The sequence below is a fragment of the Tursiops truncatus genome, chromosome 16, assembly GCF_011762595.2.
Source record: "Tursiops truncatus isolate mTurTru1 chromosome 16, mTurTru1.mat.Y, whole genome shotgun sequence".
NCBI lineage: Eukaryota > Metazoa > Chordata > Mammalia > Artiodactyla > Delphinidae > Tursiops > Tursiops truncatus.
In genome coordinates, this window is record NC_047049.1 from 63,807,428 (window position 1) to 63,827,381 (window position 19,954).

The window sequence follows — 19,954 nt, forward strand, 5'->3', positions numbered from 1 at the left end:
CAAGGCCAGGGAAGGTGTTTTTTTTTTTTTTTTTTTTTTTTAAACTAAAAAAAGAGTTTACCATACAAAAGCTGATGGAGTTCATCACCACTAGACCTGGCCTACAAGAATAGCTAAAGGGAGTACTTCAAGTTGAAATGAAAAGATTTGAAATAGCAACACTACAGCATAAGGAAGTATGAAACTCTGGTAATGGTAAATATATAGACAAATACAGAATACTGTATTACTGTAATGGTGGTAGGTAAATCACTTTTCATTCTAGTATAAAAGTTAAGAGAAAAAATATTTAAAATAGCTATGACTAAAAAATATGGTAAAATTATACAACATGAATAGATGTAAATTTTGAGAACAATAACATAAAGTGTGTGTGTGTTGTGTGTGTGAGAGAGAGAAGTAAAAGTGCAGTTTTTGTATGCAACTGAACTTAAGTTGTTATCTGCTTAAAACAGACTGTTACATTTTATGTAAACTCCAAAGTAACCACAAAAAATACAGTAGAAGTTACACACACACACACACACACACACACACACAAAGAAATCAAAGTGTATCAATATAAAAAACCCAGCAAAACATAAAGGAAGATAGCAAGAGAGGAAAAGACAGAAAAAAGAACTAAGAGATTAACAAAAGCAACTGATGAAGTGGCAATAGTAAATCCTTCTCTATCAATAATTGCTTTAAATGTAAGTGGATTAAACTCAATCAAAGGACACAAAGTGGCTGACTGGATTAAAAAAACAAGACCCAACTGTATGCTGTGCAAAAGAAACTTACTTTAGATTTAAGGATACATACAGGCTGCATGTAAAGGGATGGAAAAAGATATTCCATGCAAATGGTAACCAAAAGGGATCAGGAGCTATATTTAGACAAAAGGAAGTTTAAGTCAAAAACTATCAAAAGGGACAAAGAAGGACATTATATAATGGTGAAAGTGTAAATTCACCAGGAAGATAAAACAATTATAAATATATATGCATCCAACATTAGAGAACCTAAATGTATTAAGCAAACATTGACAGACTGAAGGGAGAAATAGATAGCAATACAATAGGTGGGAGTCTTCAGTACCTCACTTTGAAAAATGGATAGAACATCTAGACAGAAGATCAATAGGGAAACAGAAGACCTGAACAATAATATAAACCAAATGGATCTAACAGACATATATGGAACATTTCACCCAACAGTAGCAGAATGCACATTCTTCTCAAATGCACACGGCTCTTTCTCCAGGATAGATAACATGTTAGGTCACAAAACAAGTCTTAACAAATCTAAGAAGATTAAAATAATATCAAGGATCTTTTCTGCCACAATGGAATGAAACTAGAAATTGACAGAGAAGGAAAACTGGAAAATTTACAAATATGTGGAAATTATATGACACACTTTTGAACCATTAGGTCAAAGTTGGAATCAGAAAGGAAATTAGGAAATTCCTTGAAACAAATGAAAATGAAAATATATCAGAACTTATGGGATGCAGCAAAACTAGTGTTAAGAAGGAAGTTCACAGAGATAAATCCCTACATTAACACATTATTGACCAGAGACCTATTAATACATCTTTTGTTACCTGAACGTTACTGACCGGAGACATATCAATACGTTTTTAGAGAGTGATACAATTAACATCACCATGCGAAGTTGTTAGAGCTTAAAATTGATCAGGGGTTCATTATACAACTTATGATTGTCATTATCATTCACATTTTGCTCTGTTAGGTTTTTGTTCCCACCTTGTATATATTATAAATGCAAGTTTATTACTGTAAAATTTAAAACAATGATTCCATGAAATTTTGAGTGAAGAAGAATTTTTTGGTGAATTTTTTGCAGATACTTTCTCTGATTGTCCAGGTGACATATATACTAGTGTCTCTGAAGATTATAGTTCTTCAGAATATAGTTCTGATTCAGATGATGTGAATTGAATATTAGACCAAGAAAAAGACGAAAAACCTTAGTGACTGATTCTGATACAGAAAGTGAAAATGAAACTCACAGTGCTAGAGAATGCTCCTTTGCTTCTACAGAAGAGTGGCTTGAAGACAACATTTCATGAAAATTTGAAGTCTTTACAGGTGCGTCAGGTGTAACTGTTGAATGTAATAACCCGCGAAGTGTTAGTGAAATAACAGAATTAATTTTTGGTAATGACTTTTTCGAGTTGGTCGCTTCTCAAACAAACTTGTATTACTAACAGAATGAAAAATCATATAAAAAGTATGATAAGGCTTTAAAATGGACTGATGTAACCAATAGTGACATGAAGAAGTTTCTTGGATTAATAATTTTGATGGGACAAATAAGAAAGTCACACTGGAGAGAATATTGGTCGACTGATCCCTTACTTGAAACACCTATCTTTCCAAAGATTATGACAGGAAGAAGGTTTGAACAAATAATGACATTTCTTCACTTTAATGATAACTCAGAAACTCCACTTCCTGCAGACAGAATTTCAAAAGTTAAACCTCTTTTGGATTATTTCTACCAAAATTTCAATTGATCTATATACCCAAATGAGAGCTATTACTTGATGAGGCAATGATAAAGTGGGGAGGACAACTCAGATTCAAAACCTTTAACCCTGGAAAACTTACAAAATATGGAATTTTGGTCAGGATGGTTAGCAAAAGTGAAACTGGATATATATGCAACCTTGAGATTTACATGGGTGAAGGAAAGAAACTGCAAGAAACTATTATTGGTCGTACAACCTTATCTTGGTTCATGGTACCATCTTTACCAAGACAATTATTACAACAGTGTGTCCACATCTGAAATATTGTTGAAAAATAAAGCCAGAGTTTGTGGAACTATAAGAGAGAATTGTGGTCTACCAAACCAATTAAAGGAGAAATCGAAAAATCTACAGAGGGGAGAAATGGCGTTCTTATGGAAGGGAGAAATGATTCTTCTTCTCTGGAAAGGCAAGAGGCTAGTCTGCATGCTGACAACTATTCATGATGCCTCTCCCCATAGCATCTACAGGAAAGGAAGACAGGAGGACTGGCCATCAGATAACTAAAGCCCACTTGTATATTAGAGTATAATAAATATATGAAAGGAGTTGATTGATCTGATCAATATCTGGAAAACTTCAATATCCTCCAGAAAACTCGAAAATGGTTTATTCAGTGCTTTAAAATTTATTGTAGCCTAAATGCACAGGATAAAATGACTTACAAGCAATTTTTGTTAGCAATACCTAGAGAATGGGTAACTGACCATTCTGGTGAATGTAGTGGCAGTCCTGCACCTTGTCCTTCTTGTGGTGTTTCTAAAAGAGCCCTGTGCAAAGATCCACCTTGTCGACTATCAGGTAAAATAAAAGAACATATTCTAGAGGAAATAATAACCACAAGGCTAAAAAGACAAGTGCAGCCAGAAAGTGTAGAGTCTGCTCTTCCAGGGTAAAGCACAGTGAAACACGGTATGTTTGGAATAGATGTTCTATTCCCCTGCACAGAGGTGCCTGCTATACTGCCTATCACACTCTAATGAAATATTAGAATGGTTTAGTAAGACATGTACAAAGCTTCAGAGAAATACATTAAGTGCAAAATAAGTTGTTGATATTTACTCAAACGTGGGTGTTTCAGTATTCACTTACATAACAAATTGCCAGCCAGAGGCGTTCGTTTCTGCAAGAATCCCCCAGTCAATAGTGTGTTAAAAAGAAGAAAGATCTCAAGCAAGAACTTTATACCTCAAAGAGCTAAAAAAGAAGAACTAAGCTCAGTTAGAAGAATGAAGAAGAAAGGAAATCACAAACATTAGAGCAGAAATAAATGAAATAGAAATTAGGAAAATGAGAAAAAAACCCAACAGAACCAAGAGTTGGTTTTTTAAAAAGATAAACAAAATAGACAAACCTTAGCTAGACTAAGAACAGAAGAGAGAAGACTCAAATAAAATCAGAAATGAAATATGGGACATTACAACTGAGGCCACAGAAATAAAGAATGATCATAAAAACTGCTATGGGGCTTCCCTGGTGGCACAGTGGTTGAGAGTCCGCCTGCCGGTTCAGGGGGCACGGGTTCGTGCCCCAGTCCGGGAAGATCCCACATGCCGCGGAGCGGCTGGGCCTGTGAGCCATGGCCGCTGAGCCTGCGCGTCCGGGGCCTGTGCTCCGCAATGGGAGAGGCCACAACAGTGAGAGGCCGGCGTACCGCAAAACAAAACAAAACAAAACAAAACTACTATGAATAATTATACACCAATGAACAATACCTAGAAGAAATGTATAAATTCCTAGAAACATACAACTTACCACCAAGACTAAATCATGAAGGAATAGAAAGTCTGAACAGACCTATAACAAGAAGGGAGATTGAATAAATAATCAAAACCTCCTAACAAAGAAAAACCCAGGACCAGATGGCTTCACTAGTGAATTCTGCTGAACATTTAAAGAAGAATTAATGTCAGTGCTTCTCAAACTCTTCCAAACGACTGAAGCAGAGGGAACACTCTCAAACTCATTTTATGAGGCCAGATAAGAATACTACAAGAAAAGAAATTACAGGCTAATATCCCTAATGAATATAGATGGAAAAATATTCAAAAAAATACTAACACACTGAATTCAGTAGCATATTAAAGGATGATACACTGTGACCGAGTGGGTTTTACCTGGTATACAAGAATGGTTTAACATATGAAAATCAATCAATGTGATACAGCACATGAACAGAATAAAGGGTAAAAATCACACGATCATTTCAATAGATGCAGAAAAAAAGTTTGAAAAAAATTCAACATCATTTTTTTTTTAAACATCTTTATTGGGGTATAATTGCTTTACAATGGTGTGTTAGTTTCTGCTTTATAACAAAGTGAATCAGTTATACATATACATATGTTCCCATATCTCTTCCCTCTTGTGTCTCCCTCCCTCCCACCCTCCCTATCCCACCCCTCCAGGCGGTCACAAAGCACCGAGCCGATATCCCTGTGCCATGCGGCTGCTTCCCACTAGCTAGCTACCTTACGTTGAAAATTCTCAACAAACTAGGAATAGAAGGAAAGCACCTCAACATAATAAAGTCCATATATGACAAGCTCACAACTTACATCATACATGATGATGAAGAGCTGAAAACTTTTCCTCTAAGATCAGGAAAAAGACAAGGATGCCCACTCTCACCACTTTTATTCAACATTGTATTGGAAGTCCTAGTCATAGCAACTAGGCAATAAAGAGAAATAAAAGACATCCAGATTGGAAAGGAGGAAGAAAAACTGTCACTAGTTTCAGATAAGATGATATTATATACAAAAAAAACCCTTAAGACTCCACCAAAAAAACTGGTAGAACTAATAAACAAATTCAGTAAAGTTGTAGGATATATAATCAGGATATAGAAATCAGTTGCATTTCTATACACTTATGATGAACTATCTGAAGAGGATATTAGGAAAACAATGCCATTTACAGTAGCACCAAAAAGAATAAAATACCTAGGAATAAATGTAACTAAGGAGGTGAAAGATTTGTAATACTGAAAACTATACAACATTGATGAAAGAAATTAAAGAAGACCCAAATGGAAAGACATCCCATGTTCATGGATTGATAGACTTAATATTGTTAAAATGTCCATACCCAAAGTGATCTACAGATTCAAAGGAATTCCTATTAAAATCCCAGTGACATTTTTATAACAGAAATTGAAAAACAACTCTACAATTCATACGGAACCACATAAAAACCACAAATAGTCAACTCAATTCTGAGAAAGAAGAACAAAGCTGGAGGCATCACACTACTGTATTTCAAAAATATTACAAAGCTGCAGTAAACAAAACAGTATGGTACTGGCATAAAGAGAGACATGTAGATCAGTGGAACAGAATGGAGGGCCCAGAAGTAAATCCATGTGTATACAGTCACTGATCTTCAACAAGGGTGCCAAGAACACACAAATGGGGAATTAGTGGGCATAAAGTTTCAGTTAAACTATGTGAATAAACTAGAGATCTCATATAGAACATTGTACCTATAGACAAGAACAATGTATTTTATACTTAAAAATTCAAGAAGCATGTATCTCATGTTAAGTATTCTGCCATAATAAAATAGAATTAATTAAATAAATAAAAATAAGTTTTGTAGTAATATTGAAGAAAAAAATCTAAATAAGTGTATCTATTTCCCTCAAAAATCCCTTGCTCAGAGATGCTCAATAAATAATTATTGAATTACTCTTTTGTTCAGTCCTCATTCACTACTGAATGGGCATGAGTTTAATGACAGTGGTCTCTTACAATTTTATGGAACTTTAAAATTTATAAAGCAGTAATCTGTAAAGCTAGATGATTTGCTTTTCTAGGGCAAGAGCTATTTCTCTTTTGTTTTCCTCCATTTCTTTCATGGCTGGCATGTTGCCAGGCCCATGTTAAAAGATTTGTAGAATGAATGTGTTCCATTTTTCCTCAGCTGATTTCACAACAATCTTATAAAGCAGGCAGGCAAGGACAATTTCTCCCATTTTACAGGTAACACAATCAAGAATTGGAGTAGTAGTGACTTGTCCAAAGGTATGAAATTATTAAACGGCATAACAAGGACTTGAACCCAGACTTCAAGGCCAGTGTACTTTAAACTCCACAGGACTACTTCTAGTTTAGATTTCAAGCCCAATTTTGTTCTATGTTCTTAATTTAACTTTGGTTATCATTCCTTACAGTAAAAAATCATTTGAGATATATGTGTCCTTTAATTTTCAGCATTAGCTGTAAACTTCCTTTTCATGAGTGATATTATCATCTGGTAAGTTCATTTGGAAAATATGTATGAAAGTCAATGTACTGACTTCAGAAAATGAAATAATTTTTTTTCTCAATATTACTTCATTTTGGTTGCTCTGTATTTGCCATATTTAAGTAGGATGGATTAGCCATTTCTTATGCTTAAAACAATTTCTTTTTACTCTAAACATTAATATTTATAGAGCATTAATATTTAGTCTTTGCTCATTACTTCCGTCTGCTTTAGTTTCCAGAATCTTTTGGCACTATTTCACTCTGACATTTTAGGGACACTAAGATCACACTTGGTGATTCAGTGCCTTCAGTCAGGTACTTATAGGATACTCTTTTGTATATATAATGCTGTGAGTATGGAATTTTTTTTATGTTATAGGTAACATCTAGTACCTTGTACAAATGCACAAAATATTAAATAAGGAAAAATGACAACTGTTGAGCTGGCTATTCTTTTGGAGCAATGATACTCAATATTCTTTCATTATGGGAATTAGTAGGCTGCTGGAGCTGTGGAATTATTTGATTGTATTGATCTGACTACAAGAGGAAGCCAGGGCATTGGCGGTGAGTGCCAGGGAAACTTTACTTGCCAGAGCCCTGGCTGCATTTTTTCCTGCTGCTTCAGCTGGTTTCTTCTTGTTCTCTTTCTCAAATTACTCCATGAATCTACATAATTTTCATGAACTCATTGAATGTGTAGTTTGTATAGAACATTGACTTAGATTTATTTCAAAACATGTTGTCAGGAAAAGGAGGAAAATGTATTTGGGAAGAGGGAATGCTGAGTCAAACTAGATATTTTCTTTTCTGTCTTACTCATGCTTCTGTTTTCTGCAAAGCAGATTTTCAGTTATTTTAATGGGAGATGAGCAGTCATGGTCTCTGTTGTATTATTTTGTGGATTACTATTATTACTACTTTGGGGACTTCCCTGGTGGTGCAGTGGTTAAGAAACCGCCTGCCAATGCAGGGGACACGGGTTCGAGCCCTAGTCTGGGAAGATCCCACGTCATGAAGCAACTAAGCCCATGTGCCACAACTACTGAGCCTGTGCTCTAGAGCCTGCGAGCCACAACTACTGAGCCCGCGTGCCACAACTACTGAAGCCCGCGTGCCTAGAGCCTGTGCTCCGCAACAAGAGAAGCCACCGCAATGAGAAGCCCGCGCACCGCAACGAAGAGTAGCCCCCACTCACCGCAACTGGAGAAAGCCCGAGTGCAGCAACAAAGACCCAATGCAGCCAAAAATAAACAAACAAACAAACAAACAAAAAAACTCTGGGTGTGTTTACATTGCTTAATTTTATGGTATACAATACTTACTGTTTGGGCTTAGAGATACTGTTTGCATCTTCTTATTCTCGTCTGTTGTGTGTGAAATTTGGTAAGGTAGTCAAATAGGACAGAATTTGGATTTCTTTCTCAGTACAGAGACCGTTTTAATATTCAGTTTTGACATTTTTAGAACATACCTAGGTTTGTTTTGGATTCAAATTTATTCATTGGGCTTTTTGTTTAAAGTTTGAATTTGGTTTGCAAGGAGTTAAAAATATTAACACAGGATAAACTCAATGTTCAACAAATTATTTTGGGGTTTTGGTTCATTTAAAATTCCCACTGAAAACTTTGAACAGGTAAAATCCAGAAATATTAAAATCTCTTAGATTGTGCTTCCTTTCCCAGCTTCAACTGAGAGGTCATTTATTTTGAGAAGCAGTCAATATAATGAGACTACAGTGCACTAAACTAATGTAGAAAATCTCAAGAGGTCTGTTTCAATTATCAAGCACAGTGGCCTATTGGAACAAAAAATTTTCAAATCAAGGCAACATTAAATCTCTTTAAGTAAAATATAAATCTCACCTTAACCTTTGTCTTATTTTTGTCTTCTGTACTTCAGCTGCGCCTGCAAGGTAAAATTATTGCTTTTACTCTATAGCATCTTTAAGTGTATATGTGAGCCGACGGGAATGGGATGTGTTTGATAGGGATCTAGCTTAAAGTTATATTATAGATTTTGTATTACCTCTCCTTGACAATTATTTGTTGTTTTAAGTGAAAAAATGAACTTAAATGAATGAATCATCATAGTTTGAGTACTTGGAACTATTTAGTATCAATAAATGGAGGATGTAAGTTCTGATAATGAAAGTTCAAGCTTAAATCTCCACATTATGCAAACTCTGATGTTTAATGAAAACATCTTGTGGGGATGTATCATTATTGGATTTTCCCCCTTTTTTCTTTGGCCATGGAAATATTACCTGGATGTATTGGTTTTCATGTTTCTTATTTTGAAGGCTTGAAAATATGTTTACCCTAAAATTCCTATTTGGAGTTGTATAAAATTCACAGATAAATGTGAAGAAGAAATAGTTAAGAAATAGAGCTTATATTTCTTAGGGAAGAGAAGATGCAGGGGATGATGAATGCTTTAGAATTAAATAGGTTGATTGGTAAAATAGCTTATGTTAATTTATATATAAAATTACTTAAATTGTTTAGAATCTCAGATCTGGTGTTAGTTTGATTTGAACATAGTGAAAAGGGACCAAGAAGTGGGCAAGGCACAGAAATGATCATACAACATGATAAATAGTTTATATAAAGGTCATTAAAATTATGTTAAAAGAAAGTTGTTTACTATGCTACAAAAGGGGGAAAATGAACAGACTTTGGCTGTTTAAACTGATGGGTAGAACCAGTTCCCATTTAAGGCTCTGAAAACTCCTTTGAGGCCCACCTCAAATTCCCTCATGTCTTCCATATGACCTGAGTCTCTCTGTCAGTATCAATGTTTTTTTTTTAATATTTTACCATGTTACTTTTTTTTTTTTTGGCCATGCCTTGCGTCATTAAGGATCTTAGTTCCCCGACCAGGGATCAAACCCATGCCCTCTGCATTGGAAGTGTGGCGTCTTAACCACTGGACGGCCAGGGAAGTCCCACCACATGTTACTTTTAAATCCTTTTTTGCACTCCTTTTACTACTTTGCCTTGTGTTAAAGTTAATGGTAGAGTAGAAAAAGCATAAACATTATAGTAAAAATCCAGTTCCATTTTGAAATGTATAGACATATCGAATCACTACGTTGTAAACCAGGAACTAACATAGGTCAGTTATACTTCAAAAACAAACAACTAAACAACCAAAAAAAAAACCGCGTAGAAAGAGGGATCAGATTTGTGATTACCAGAGGCGGGGTGCGGTGGGAGAGGGAATTGGACAAAGGTAGTCAAAAGGTACAAACTTCCAGTTATAAGGTAAATAAGTACTAGAAATCTGATGTACAACATGATAAATATGTTTAACAATGTTGCATGTTATATTTGAAAGTTAAGAGTAAATTCGAAGTGTTCTCATCACAAGGAAATAATTTTTTTTTTATATTTCTTTAAAAAGAAATATAAAATACTTTCTTACAAAAGTATCTATATGAGATAATGGATGTTCACTAAACTTATTGTGATAATCATTTTGTGATGTATGTAAATCAAGTCATTATGCTGCACACCTTAGGTTATACAGTGCTATATGTCAATTATGTCAATAAAACTGGAAAAAAAGGAACATTTGGCTTAATATAAGGTTTTGTGGTTCTCAGGAGAACCTGGACAAAGCCAGATTAGGAGAAAAGGCTGGGTGAAAGAAAAATTAATGAATGTATCTTTTTATGAATTAAAATTATGTATTATTGAAAAAAAATGGTTCAAGCTTTCTGAGTCTCAGTTTACTTGTAGAATGGGAAGACAAATAGGAACTCCAGTGGTTCTTGTGAGGAGTAACTTGGAAAGGATAAAGTACCTGGCACTGAGCAGGCACTCAGTAAATGTCAGTATCTTTCCCATTTCTGAGTTTCATGTCTAATTTCCCTGGTAGTCTATAAGTTACTTTAGGGCAGGAAGTATGTTTTATATTCATAGTGCCTTGTACATAGTAGGCTCTAAAAGATTGTTTGTTGAATTTAATTTATTGTCCTGCTGTGAAAGTTTAGCACTATTATTTCCTGTTTCTTTTTCCTCTGTCACCTTGGATTGAGATAAACATGTTGCTTTCATGAAATTGAGGATTTAATTCAGTAGAATGCCATTATAATATGACTTATTCCATGGAGTTTGAAATAGTAAGGGTCAAATCATTTCCCTGGAAACTTAATTATATTCTATAAAATCTTATTAGCCTGTCTCGTAGCATCATAGTCACAGTGGAATTCTGGTGTGTTTAAGATGGTGAAGTCTCTGTAGAATTCTATCTAATGGCACACATTGAGAATATGGGAAATAAATGACATAAAGAAAGAGCAGATGCAAATGTCTTGCAAATATTACTTGACATTTTCAATCACTAATCCTCTAAAGTATGTTCTAGTTTACTAAAATAAACCAAGAATTCAATTTCTTGTGAGCTCCTTTTGCTTAATTATTAGTAGCAGAACAATATTCTGTGATACACTGCAATTTGTCTTCTTTGTGTTTATCTAGTATCTGACTTAAAAATGAATGGAGCATTCTGATTCAGCAGAACTGATTTCATTAACTCATGTCCGTTATAGAGCAGAAATGAATAAATGTTTGCTGAACATGCTACATATGCTTCGATCATCAAGACATTTGTTCTCCTTTCTTCTCAAAATATAAGATCTGAGAGATCTTCCTGGCTGAAGTTTGCTGGGTGCCTATTCTGCATAAATGTTTCTATAGAGGCAAGTGGCTACCTTTACATAAATTTGTTTCCATGATTGGGATGTGAGACCTCTTTTTAATACTTTCTCATTATGATTTGAAATTATACATTCATTGCAATTTTTTTCTTTAGGAGTGGTAGCAGACATGAAGAGTTAAAGAAAAAATTTTTTTAATGCAGTATGTTCTTCTGTTAGAATGAGGACTAAACAGGCTTCTCATTCATGCAATAATGTTGCTTGTACTTAGCACATAGTTTCTAATTCTGTATAATTGTGCCTAACTATTTAATTCAAAGGCAATTAGCTAGCCTCTGTTACCTCTGTATTATGAATAGGAGAAACTGAGGCTCAGTATTGACTATTTGTCTGTGTTACTGGTTAGGAATTTGAGAAAAATATGCTGCTATCCTAATGATTTACTTTTGTTTTTGATTTCAGTTTCAGAGGACATTTGAGTCTCTTAAAAATGTTTCCAACAAATCTGACCTCCAGAAAACCTACCAGAAGCTTGGGAAGGAGCTGGAAAATCTGGACTATTTAGCCTTCAAACGTCAGCAGGTAGGATTTAGAGCTCTCCTTGGTGGACGATACGAACACTTTAGTCTTCTCGCCTTCCTGCCTGTCAGAGGCTCAGGTGGGTCTGGGGAGACTTATCTTCTAATATTTAGGGCAGAAATAAGTTGTGCTTTGTGGTGCTGACCTGCCGTGTTCACACGGCTTCCTGCGGCATTCAACGTTGTCCTGCTTTTATATGTGCACTTTGGGGGTTTCCACGAGTGTCCTTATTACCTCTTTTAAAGAAAACTCCTGCTGGTTTGTGAAGGTTCAACTACCCTTTGACTAAGGATGCCTTAGTGGCATAAAGGGAACCTCTATGTAGCTTGAACAGGTGGCTTTTATATTTGACAGGGGATACGTGAGGAGAAAAACCACCTCAAGACCAAGAAAAGGATGTGGATGTACATACAAGCTTAAAGAAAGGAGTCATAAATATGCCAAATTGTTTTTTTTTTTTTTTTTTTAGTTTAGCTTTAGTTTTCTTGTTTGATCTCTGAAGATGAGTAAAAATTTGCTAAATGTGTAAGGTTAAAGGGAAACATGCTTTCCAAGTGCACGTCTTTTAGCCTCTTTTTATAGACCACAAGATAAATCCAGAGCCAAAATAGACTTTTATAGGGCTGGTTTTAGAGTTCATATTTTATAATATTAATAATCATTAAGTTCTGTGTGTTTGCAAGATACCGCCATAGTAGCTAGCTACTTTTCCCAAACTGGATCTTTTCCAGTTTCTTCACATCCACTAGGTGTCAGGATCATCAAGCTTTTACTGGGGCTGAATGTTTGTTCCGATCAGAACAACCAGTTAGATGTTTAAATTAGGTTGCATGAAATTCGGGAATGTGCTCAATGATGGATAGCATCTAGAAAAATGACTAAGTGGCTGACTCCCATAGCCAACCACCGAGTCCATTACTTAAGACTGTTTTCTGTTAGTGTGGCAAAGGGTGTAACTCTCTTGATGTTGCCTAATTTACCAATTTTGGATCTTTTGGAAGGGGGATTTCAAAGCAGTACTTCCTTTATTTAGTTAAACCTCATGAAGTCAACATGGTGTGGTCTAGAAATAGTGACTTGAAAAGAGAATTGTGTTCTAAGCTTGGCTTTATAATAGATATTACGTGGGCATTTAACCTCATGATCTTATTTTCCTAGGAGTTATATTTGTTTTGTAGAGTGTTCTGGGGCAAATACAATATCTTTGCACATACTTTAATTTATATGAAAAAAGACACAATATCCATTTGTTTTATTTATTGATTTTATATTAGTGAAGGCCTAGGAATCAGCACATGTAACAGAAGCAATCACGGTTACACGGTTACTGAGAGCTACTACAGTAAGTTCCCAAATGATGCTGCTTAAAATTCACACTGTGAGTCACTGCTCTGGCCTATGTAGTTTTTAGTACAGTTTTGTTTCCAAGAGCCATATTTATACCACTGGGGGGTATTTGAGTTGGCAGGCAGTAGTCAGCGTGCTCTTCTCTTATCCTTTCTCATTAGCACATTTTCAGTGATTAGATTCTTACATTAGCTAATTGGGAATTTGGAAAAATGTGAATGCTTCAAGGGCAAAAGGGCATAACTCTGGGAGAATGGCATTGACGACAGACAGGTAAATTGCATGTGTATGTGAGAGAAAGATGGGCATGTCGTTATTTATATATGTATACGTATGTTTATGCATATATAAATCTTATATTCTATTTATTAAATGACAACTGTCTGCCACATAGTGTGATTAGAACATTTATGGATTAGATCATTAAATAATTGTGACGATATAATAAGGTTGGTTTTATGAGCACCATTTTACAGATGAGGAAACTGTTAAGAGAGTTAAGTAACTTGCCTAAAGTCACTAGGCAAGTAAAGCTGAGCTTCAAATAGGTATCAGTGACTCCAAACCTGGGCTTTCTCCAATATCCCTGCAGGGAGCCAGGCTGGGGGGATAGTAAAGTGAGGAGTTCTAGGCATGCAGTTTGAAGACAATTTTAGGATAGGACAGACATGGGGCTTAAAGAGACATTTGAAAATGGGCATCTGATGAGAGGCAGAGACAGGGGCAGCTCTCTCCTCCTCTCTTTCTCTCATGCAAATTGTTCAGTATAGACAAAAACACAAAAGAATTTTTGAAAGAATATCTTCAGACAGCTAAGAAAATGTATAAAACTTTATGTTTACAATCTTTGAGTGTTATATCTAGGAACCCTAGTTCTAGTGAAATTTATTCACACAAAGCAATTTTTTTCAACTCAAAAGGACAAATTCTTGTGAAACAGACTTACCTGCATACATAGAATACTGTCAACCCTTTGTTTTACTTGATTCTGCTTTTCCCTATATCTAGTGATCATTTTTTCTACATGGAAAAGATGGAAGGGGAATTAGAGTGAAATGGTCAGAAAAAGGATGGTAGAGTAGAAAGAAAGTCAGGGACCAAAGAGCGGTAAAAAAGAGGGAAAGGGACTTATAGGGATAAGATAAGAGGGATAAAGTGAGGGAAATAAAGCTATATTTGATTTTATACTACATGCATTTAGTAAGTTAAAGCGTTTATTTTTGAAGAATTAAAAAATCTCAAAATAGAGAAAGGGAAAAAAAGAGATAATTACAAGAAGACATAGTGAATGAGGGAGGTGGCAGAGAAGAGAAAGACAAACTTTGTTTCCCATTAGCTTCCAAATGTAGCAAAACTTCCTAGAAATTTGTTATATTAACCAGGTTCTTCTGTACCAAAGCCACAGAGGAATTGTTGTGTTTCCTGGATGGGCAGGGTTTAAAGAGTCAGAACATTACCTTTTCTCTGACTTGGTGGGATTTGTCTTTTATGTCCTATCCTACCCTCTGTAAAGTCCCCCAAACCTATAAACACACATTAGTAAGTTTCCCCTACCTGAAAAGATTTAGATCTCTGTAAAATTGCCCTTCAGCAAGAAAGCTTCTGCCTTATAAGGCAGGATGCTTTGTACCAGAGAATTAGTCATGCTTTGTTCCCTGGTCCAACCATATTTATCATTTCTCTTTGTGACAGAACGTAAGCTCTGTAAGGACAGGGCCTTGTCTGTCACCTTCAATGCTGTATGCTCTGCAGTGCTCACAGCAGTATCTGACCCATGGCTAACACTCAATAAATACTTGTTGGTGCTGTTATTGCTATGAACAAGGAAGCATGCCAAAAGTTTTAGCCTCAGATTATAGGCAATTAATTGATGTGTTTAACTGTACTTTTTTTATATAATTAAAAAAATATTTTATTTATTGATTTTTGGCTGCGTTGGGTCTTTGTTGCAGTGTGTGGGCTTTCTCTAGTTGTGGCGAGCGGGGGCTACTCTTCATTGTGGTGCGCGGGCTTCTCATTGCGGTGGCTTCTCTTGTTGAGGAGCACGGGCTGTAGGCACGTGGGCTTCAGTAGTTGCGGCTCGTGGGCTCTAGAGCACAGGCTCAGTAGTTGTGGCACACAGGCTTAGTTGCTCCGTGGCATGTGGGATCTTCCCGGACTAGGGCTTAAACCTGTGTCTCCTGCATTGACAGGCAGATTCTTAACCACTGTGCCACTAGGGAAGCCCTACTGCACTTTTAAAATTCAGAAGGGTATTAACCCTGAGGCTTCCTGGATGCCAAACGTTGACAGATTGCTCCTTGCCTTATGTATTATTTAGGTTTTCTCCTAACATATTTCATTTTACATCTATTTCTTTAAACAAACACAAAACATCAATATTATCTTAGCCATGAATTAGGGATGCCCAATAAACTGACTATAATTATTTTCTTGGACTCTTTCATTAGATTTTATTTTCTGTCCCTTTCTGTGACATTTTAAACATCATTTTGAGAGATTTCTTTCCGTAGGCCACATATATCCCTGGAATACTTTGCTCTATTCTTTTACTTTTTTTAAGGGTTGGTGGGCGCGGATTATTGTGCTTTCTCTCCTAGGTGTAAGCTTAGCCTTGCCTTGCCTTGCCTTTCCTAGCCTCGCCTTTCCTCCCCTCCCCTCCCCTTCCCTTCCCTCCCCTCCCTTCCCTCCCCTCCCCTCCCTTTCCCTTCCCTTCCCTTCCCTTCCCTTCCCTTTTTCTGCTCCTGCTTCTTTCCTGTTTGTTTGTCTTTTAAAGAGTGAGTGCTTACACTTCAACTATTCTTCGGGCTATATTTTAGGTTGGGGTACAAGCATTTCTCCATTTTCCTAATGTCAAAAAGACTAATGTTAAAAATAGCTTTGGTTGGAAAAGGTGAGAGGAGGCTGTGATAGATGAGGTGGTGGGATTCTCAGGATGAAGCCATCTGAAGTAAATGGATGACAAAGCCATATTACCAAGAATCTGGAGACTTTTTCAGTTTTTACTACATCTGAAAATGCAGTCTTAGAGTTTGTTTAGACTGCTTGGTTTTTATCCTCCAGGTTGATGATACGTAGGAATGGTAATAGCAAGCTGCAGCTATTATATAGAGCCCAGGTTTATGTATTAATTTGAGAGTTTATAAATCAAGAGATTTCCTTGGAGCTTTGTTTTTCTGGAATAAAATAAAATAAAGTTTGATATTCTAGACTCTAATTTTATTCCTTTCTTCTATTCTTACAATGCTATTTTAAGTATTAAGAAGTGTAAAAAGTAATAGCATTATAAGACACAGCCTGTTTTCAGAAACTTTTAAAGTCCTTTGGTATGAATTAAATTTGACATTATTGAGTTGAACATTATGTAGACTGAAGCACATTTACACACTGATGTGAAAATATGTAAAATTAAAATATCATACCTCAGATATACATCCATGTTTCAATGTGTCACAATCCCTGATCTCCCTCTTGTCTCCCTGATCATGGCATGCTATTCTTGCCTTCTGAACTTTTCACAAGGTTCATAAACTTGATATTTAGGATATCTAGCCCTTTTCTATTTACCTATTTAACTACTAATCTTTCTTTAAAGCTAAACTGAAGTCTAGCCTCCCTCATGATACTTTATCCTATGGCTTCCAATCAGTATGTAAGCTCTTCCTTCTTTGCCATTCTTAGCTTTTATCCATGTCATACAATTTAGAATCTGACTGATTACACACTTATTAAAGATCCATGTAGTGCAGGTTAGAGTGTGGGCTTTGCAGTCAATCAAATCTTGTTAGATTATTTGTACTGCTTTAGGCACTGCAGCTTTTTGTTTTAAAATGTTTGGAAAATAATACCTAACTTATAACCTGTTTTGAGAAAACAATATATAAAGTGTAAAGTACATATATGCTTTAAATCCTTTAAAATACATAAAGGAATCAGTATATAAAGGACTTACCATAGTGCCTGGCATGTGGTTAGTATAAGCTGTAGTTATTATAATGTTGTTTTTGTATTATTCTCATCTGTCTTCATCCTAGATGGTTGGTAAGTTCCATAAGAATACACTGTCTGTTTTGTATACTTTTGTACTTCACGTAGGGTCCAGCACTGTTATGAACATAGAGGGTAGGATTATTTTGGACATTTGTAACATAGTGGTTAGTGAGCTCTGTCAAAAAAAATGTTGATACCTTTTGAGAAGGGAGTTGCAGTATTTGGTTCTAATGTGTTTTTGAGGTAGTGTCTCTTGATGGGCAGTGGAATTAAGGTCCTGAGTACTTTGCTGTGGCAAACTATAACATAAGGTAGGGTGTTAGACCCAGTGTTCTGGCTAAACCCCAACTCATGTTATAATTACATCATGTGTGCCTAAACTTCCTTTGTGGTTCCAGGTGATATCATTCAGCATAATATTGTTCTCTCTTTAGTGATGATGTTCAGGAGTGAACGCTGCCTTTTTCTTTTTCTGAGCTGAGTTAACCCCTTAAGACAGCTCCAAAACCTGAAGGGCATACAATACCTTACAGAATAGGAATTGAATTTAAAATGACCCCTTATCAATGAAGAAAAATAGAAATAAATCAGATGAATTTTATTTAGTAAGAATGACTGCAGGTTAACACCTTGCATTGAGAAATAAAATTCTAGGTGGATAATGACTGAACACATGGAAAAGAATCCTAAGCTTCTTCGGAAACTCAAGAACTCTGAGGGACACAATACGGCAATGTAGGACTCCTGTGAAATCAACGCTTAGCAAAACAAAATGGATGATTGTTAGGCTTTGCTGTTTTTGTGCTATAGAACATAGAGTAGAGAAGTTGATGATTTCAAGTAATAGTCCTTAACCACGTAAAGACTTACAGCAAGACTTTATAACATTTTTTATAAAAAATGTTATGGATCATCTAGGATAAAGGGATATACAGTGATATTGCACTGGGAGTTGTTTACCTGTAAGGACAGTGTAAGGGAGAACTAACTTCCCATTTACGTTAACAATAAAGTAGAAGTTTTAAGTATATTTTACTTAAGACCTTTAAAAATAAAGTACATATGCATCTGGGATTATTTAGCTGCAGTCTAAAGAAGAGTATAATTGGGGGCTGAATGAGTGTTATGGTAAGGTGCTAAACTTCTAGAATGATAGTTCTATAAGAATAGATTCACTTCAGTGGCCTTTGTTAGATGAAATATGTTAATGGCTCAATTGGGAGAAGAGCCTTCCCTTCCTTATTCTGTAATTAATCCAACTCTGTTGAAAGAGTTCTGATTGAATTCTTCCTTTTAAGAGTAAGTAAACCAAAGACTGCTGCATTAAAATATTCATGTCTATCTTAGACGGTATTCTGTTTCTTATTTGCCCAGTCAAGTAAAATGATTATTTATGCCATTTATAAAACTGTTTCTGAAGATCCCAGAGCATTTCAGACATTGTTTAAAAATGACACAGATTTAAAAAATGCTGGATTATAATACAGTGTGCTACAGTAAGTTTCAAGCCAACCCAAATGTGCTTTATTCTGTCCACTGCATGTGCAATTCCATTTTTATTCAACTGCATTCAATTGTTTGTCTCGCAGGAAAAAGAAAGCGATGGCATTACATTTATTCTTCAGTTTTCTGACACAGACAGAGAGAAGAAGGTTGGATACATCATTCAAGGTCATTCCGAGTCAGTAGCAGATTCAGAATTAATATCCACATTTCCTAATTTCTAGCTTATTGCAATAGCCATTCAGCCATTTTTACTCCTTCATAAACTACAGATCTTTATAGGGTGATTTCTTTTTCTATAGTTATAGTCTGAAGTTAAAAAACCTTATGGATTTTTATATAAGAACCTCACCCTTTATTTAAAAACAAATAATCAAAATGATGCATATTATATACTTGTTCTCCTTCTAAAGTTTGATTTCCACATTGGGTATAGTTAATAGTCATGACAAGTAAGTGTATTCTATTAAATTAGTAAAGTAAAAACATTGCAGAGAAATCTTTTAAGTTCTAAGGTTTGTTATTTTATTTCCATCTGTTGTCTCAAGGGTTTCGTTTATTGGTGGCAATTAGGTAGAAAGCTGTTGAATCAAGCACATACCAGCTGATTTTTATGCACCAGAAAAGATTTATTAATTTTTTTACAAGGTTGTTTGCTATATGATAGTTTATCTTACGGGGAGCTTATAGCTACTTTGTAGTGGGGTATGCTCATTGAAATAGTTAATTCTTTGTCATGGCTTGTTTTCAAAACTTACAATGCTGATAGGAATTTTAGAAGTGGTAAAAAACTTTAGTGTTTGCATCAATGTGGCAGTTATTTGTGCATGTCTTATATTGACATACGCGTTCATAAGATTGTCATTAGAAGTTGGTATTGATGAGAAATTAAAGTTCTAAAAGAGTTAACCCTGAAAACGATATCTTCGCTAGTCTGTTTTATAGCTTGAAAATGACCTTTGTATACAAATCAGATAACTTTTTACCGCTAGGATTATGACCTCTGGTGGTTTAAGATGAAAACTAAAGAAGATATAGAAGAATCCGTGAACCTTAAACTAAGGAGCCTTTAGAATTCATCTA

The 19,954-nt window shown here is 35.5% G+C and overlaps 1 protein-coding gene across 1 annotated transcript in view; it reads left to right on the forward strand.

Moving 5' to 3' along the window:
* CTNNA3 (catenin alpha 3) overlaps positions 1-19,954 on the forward strand; it is a 486,398-nt gene that overhangs the window by 182,037 nt on the left and 284,407 nt on the right. Inside the window, exon 6 of the mRNA XM_073793552.1 lies at positions 11,915-12,034. Within this exon, the coding sequence (XP_073649653.1) occupies positions 11,915-12,034 (120 nt within the window). The remainder of the gene's footprint in view (positions 1-11,914; positions 12,035-19,954) is intronic.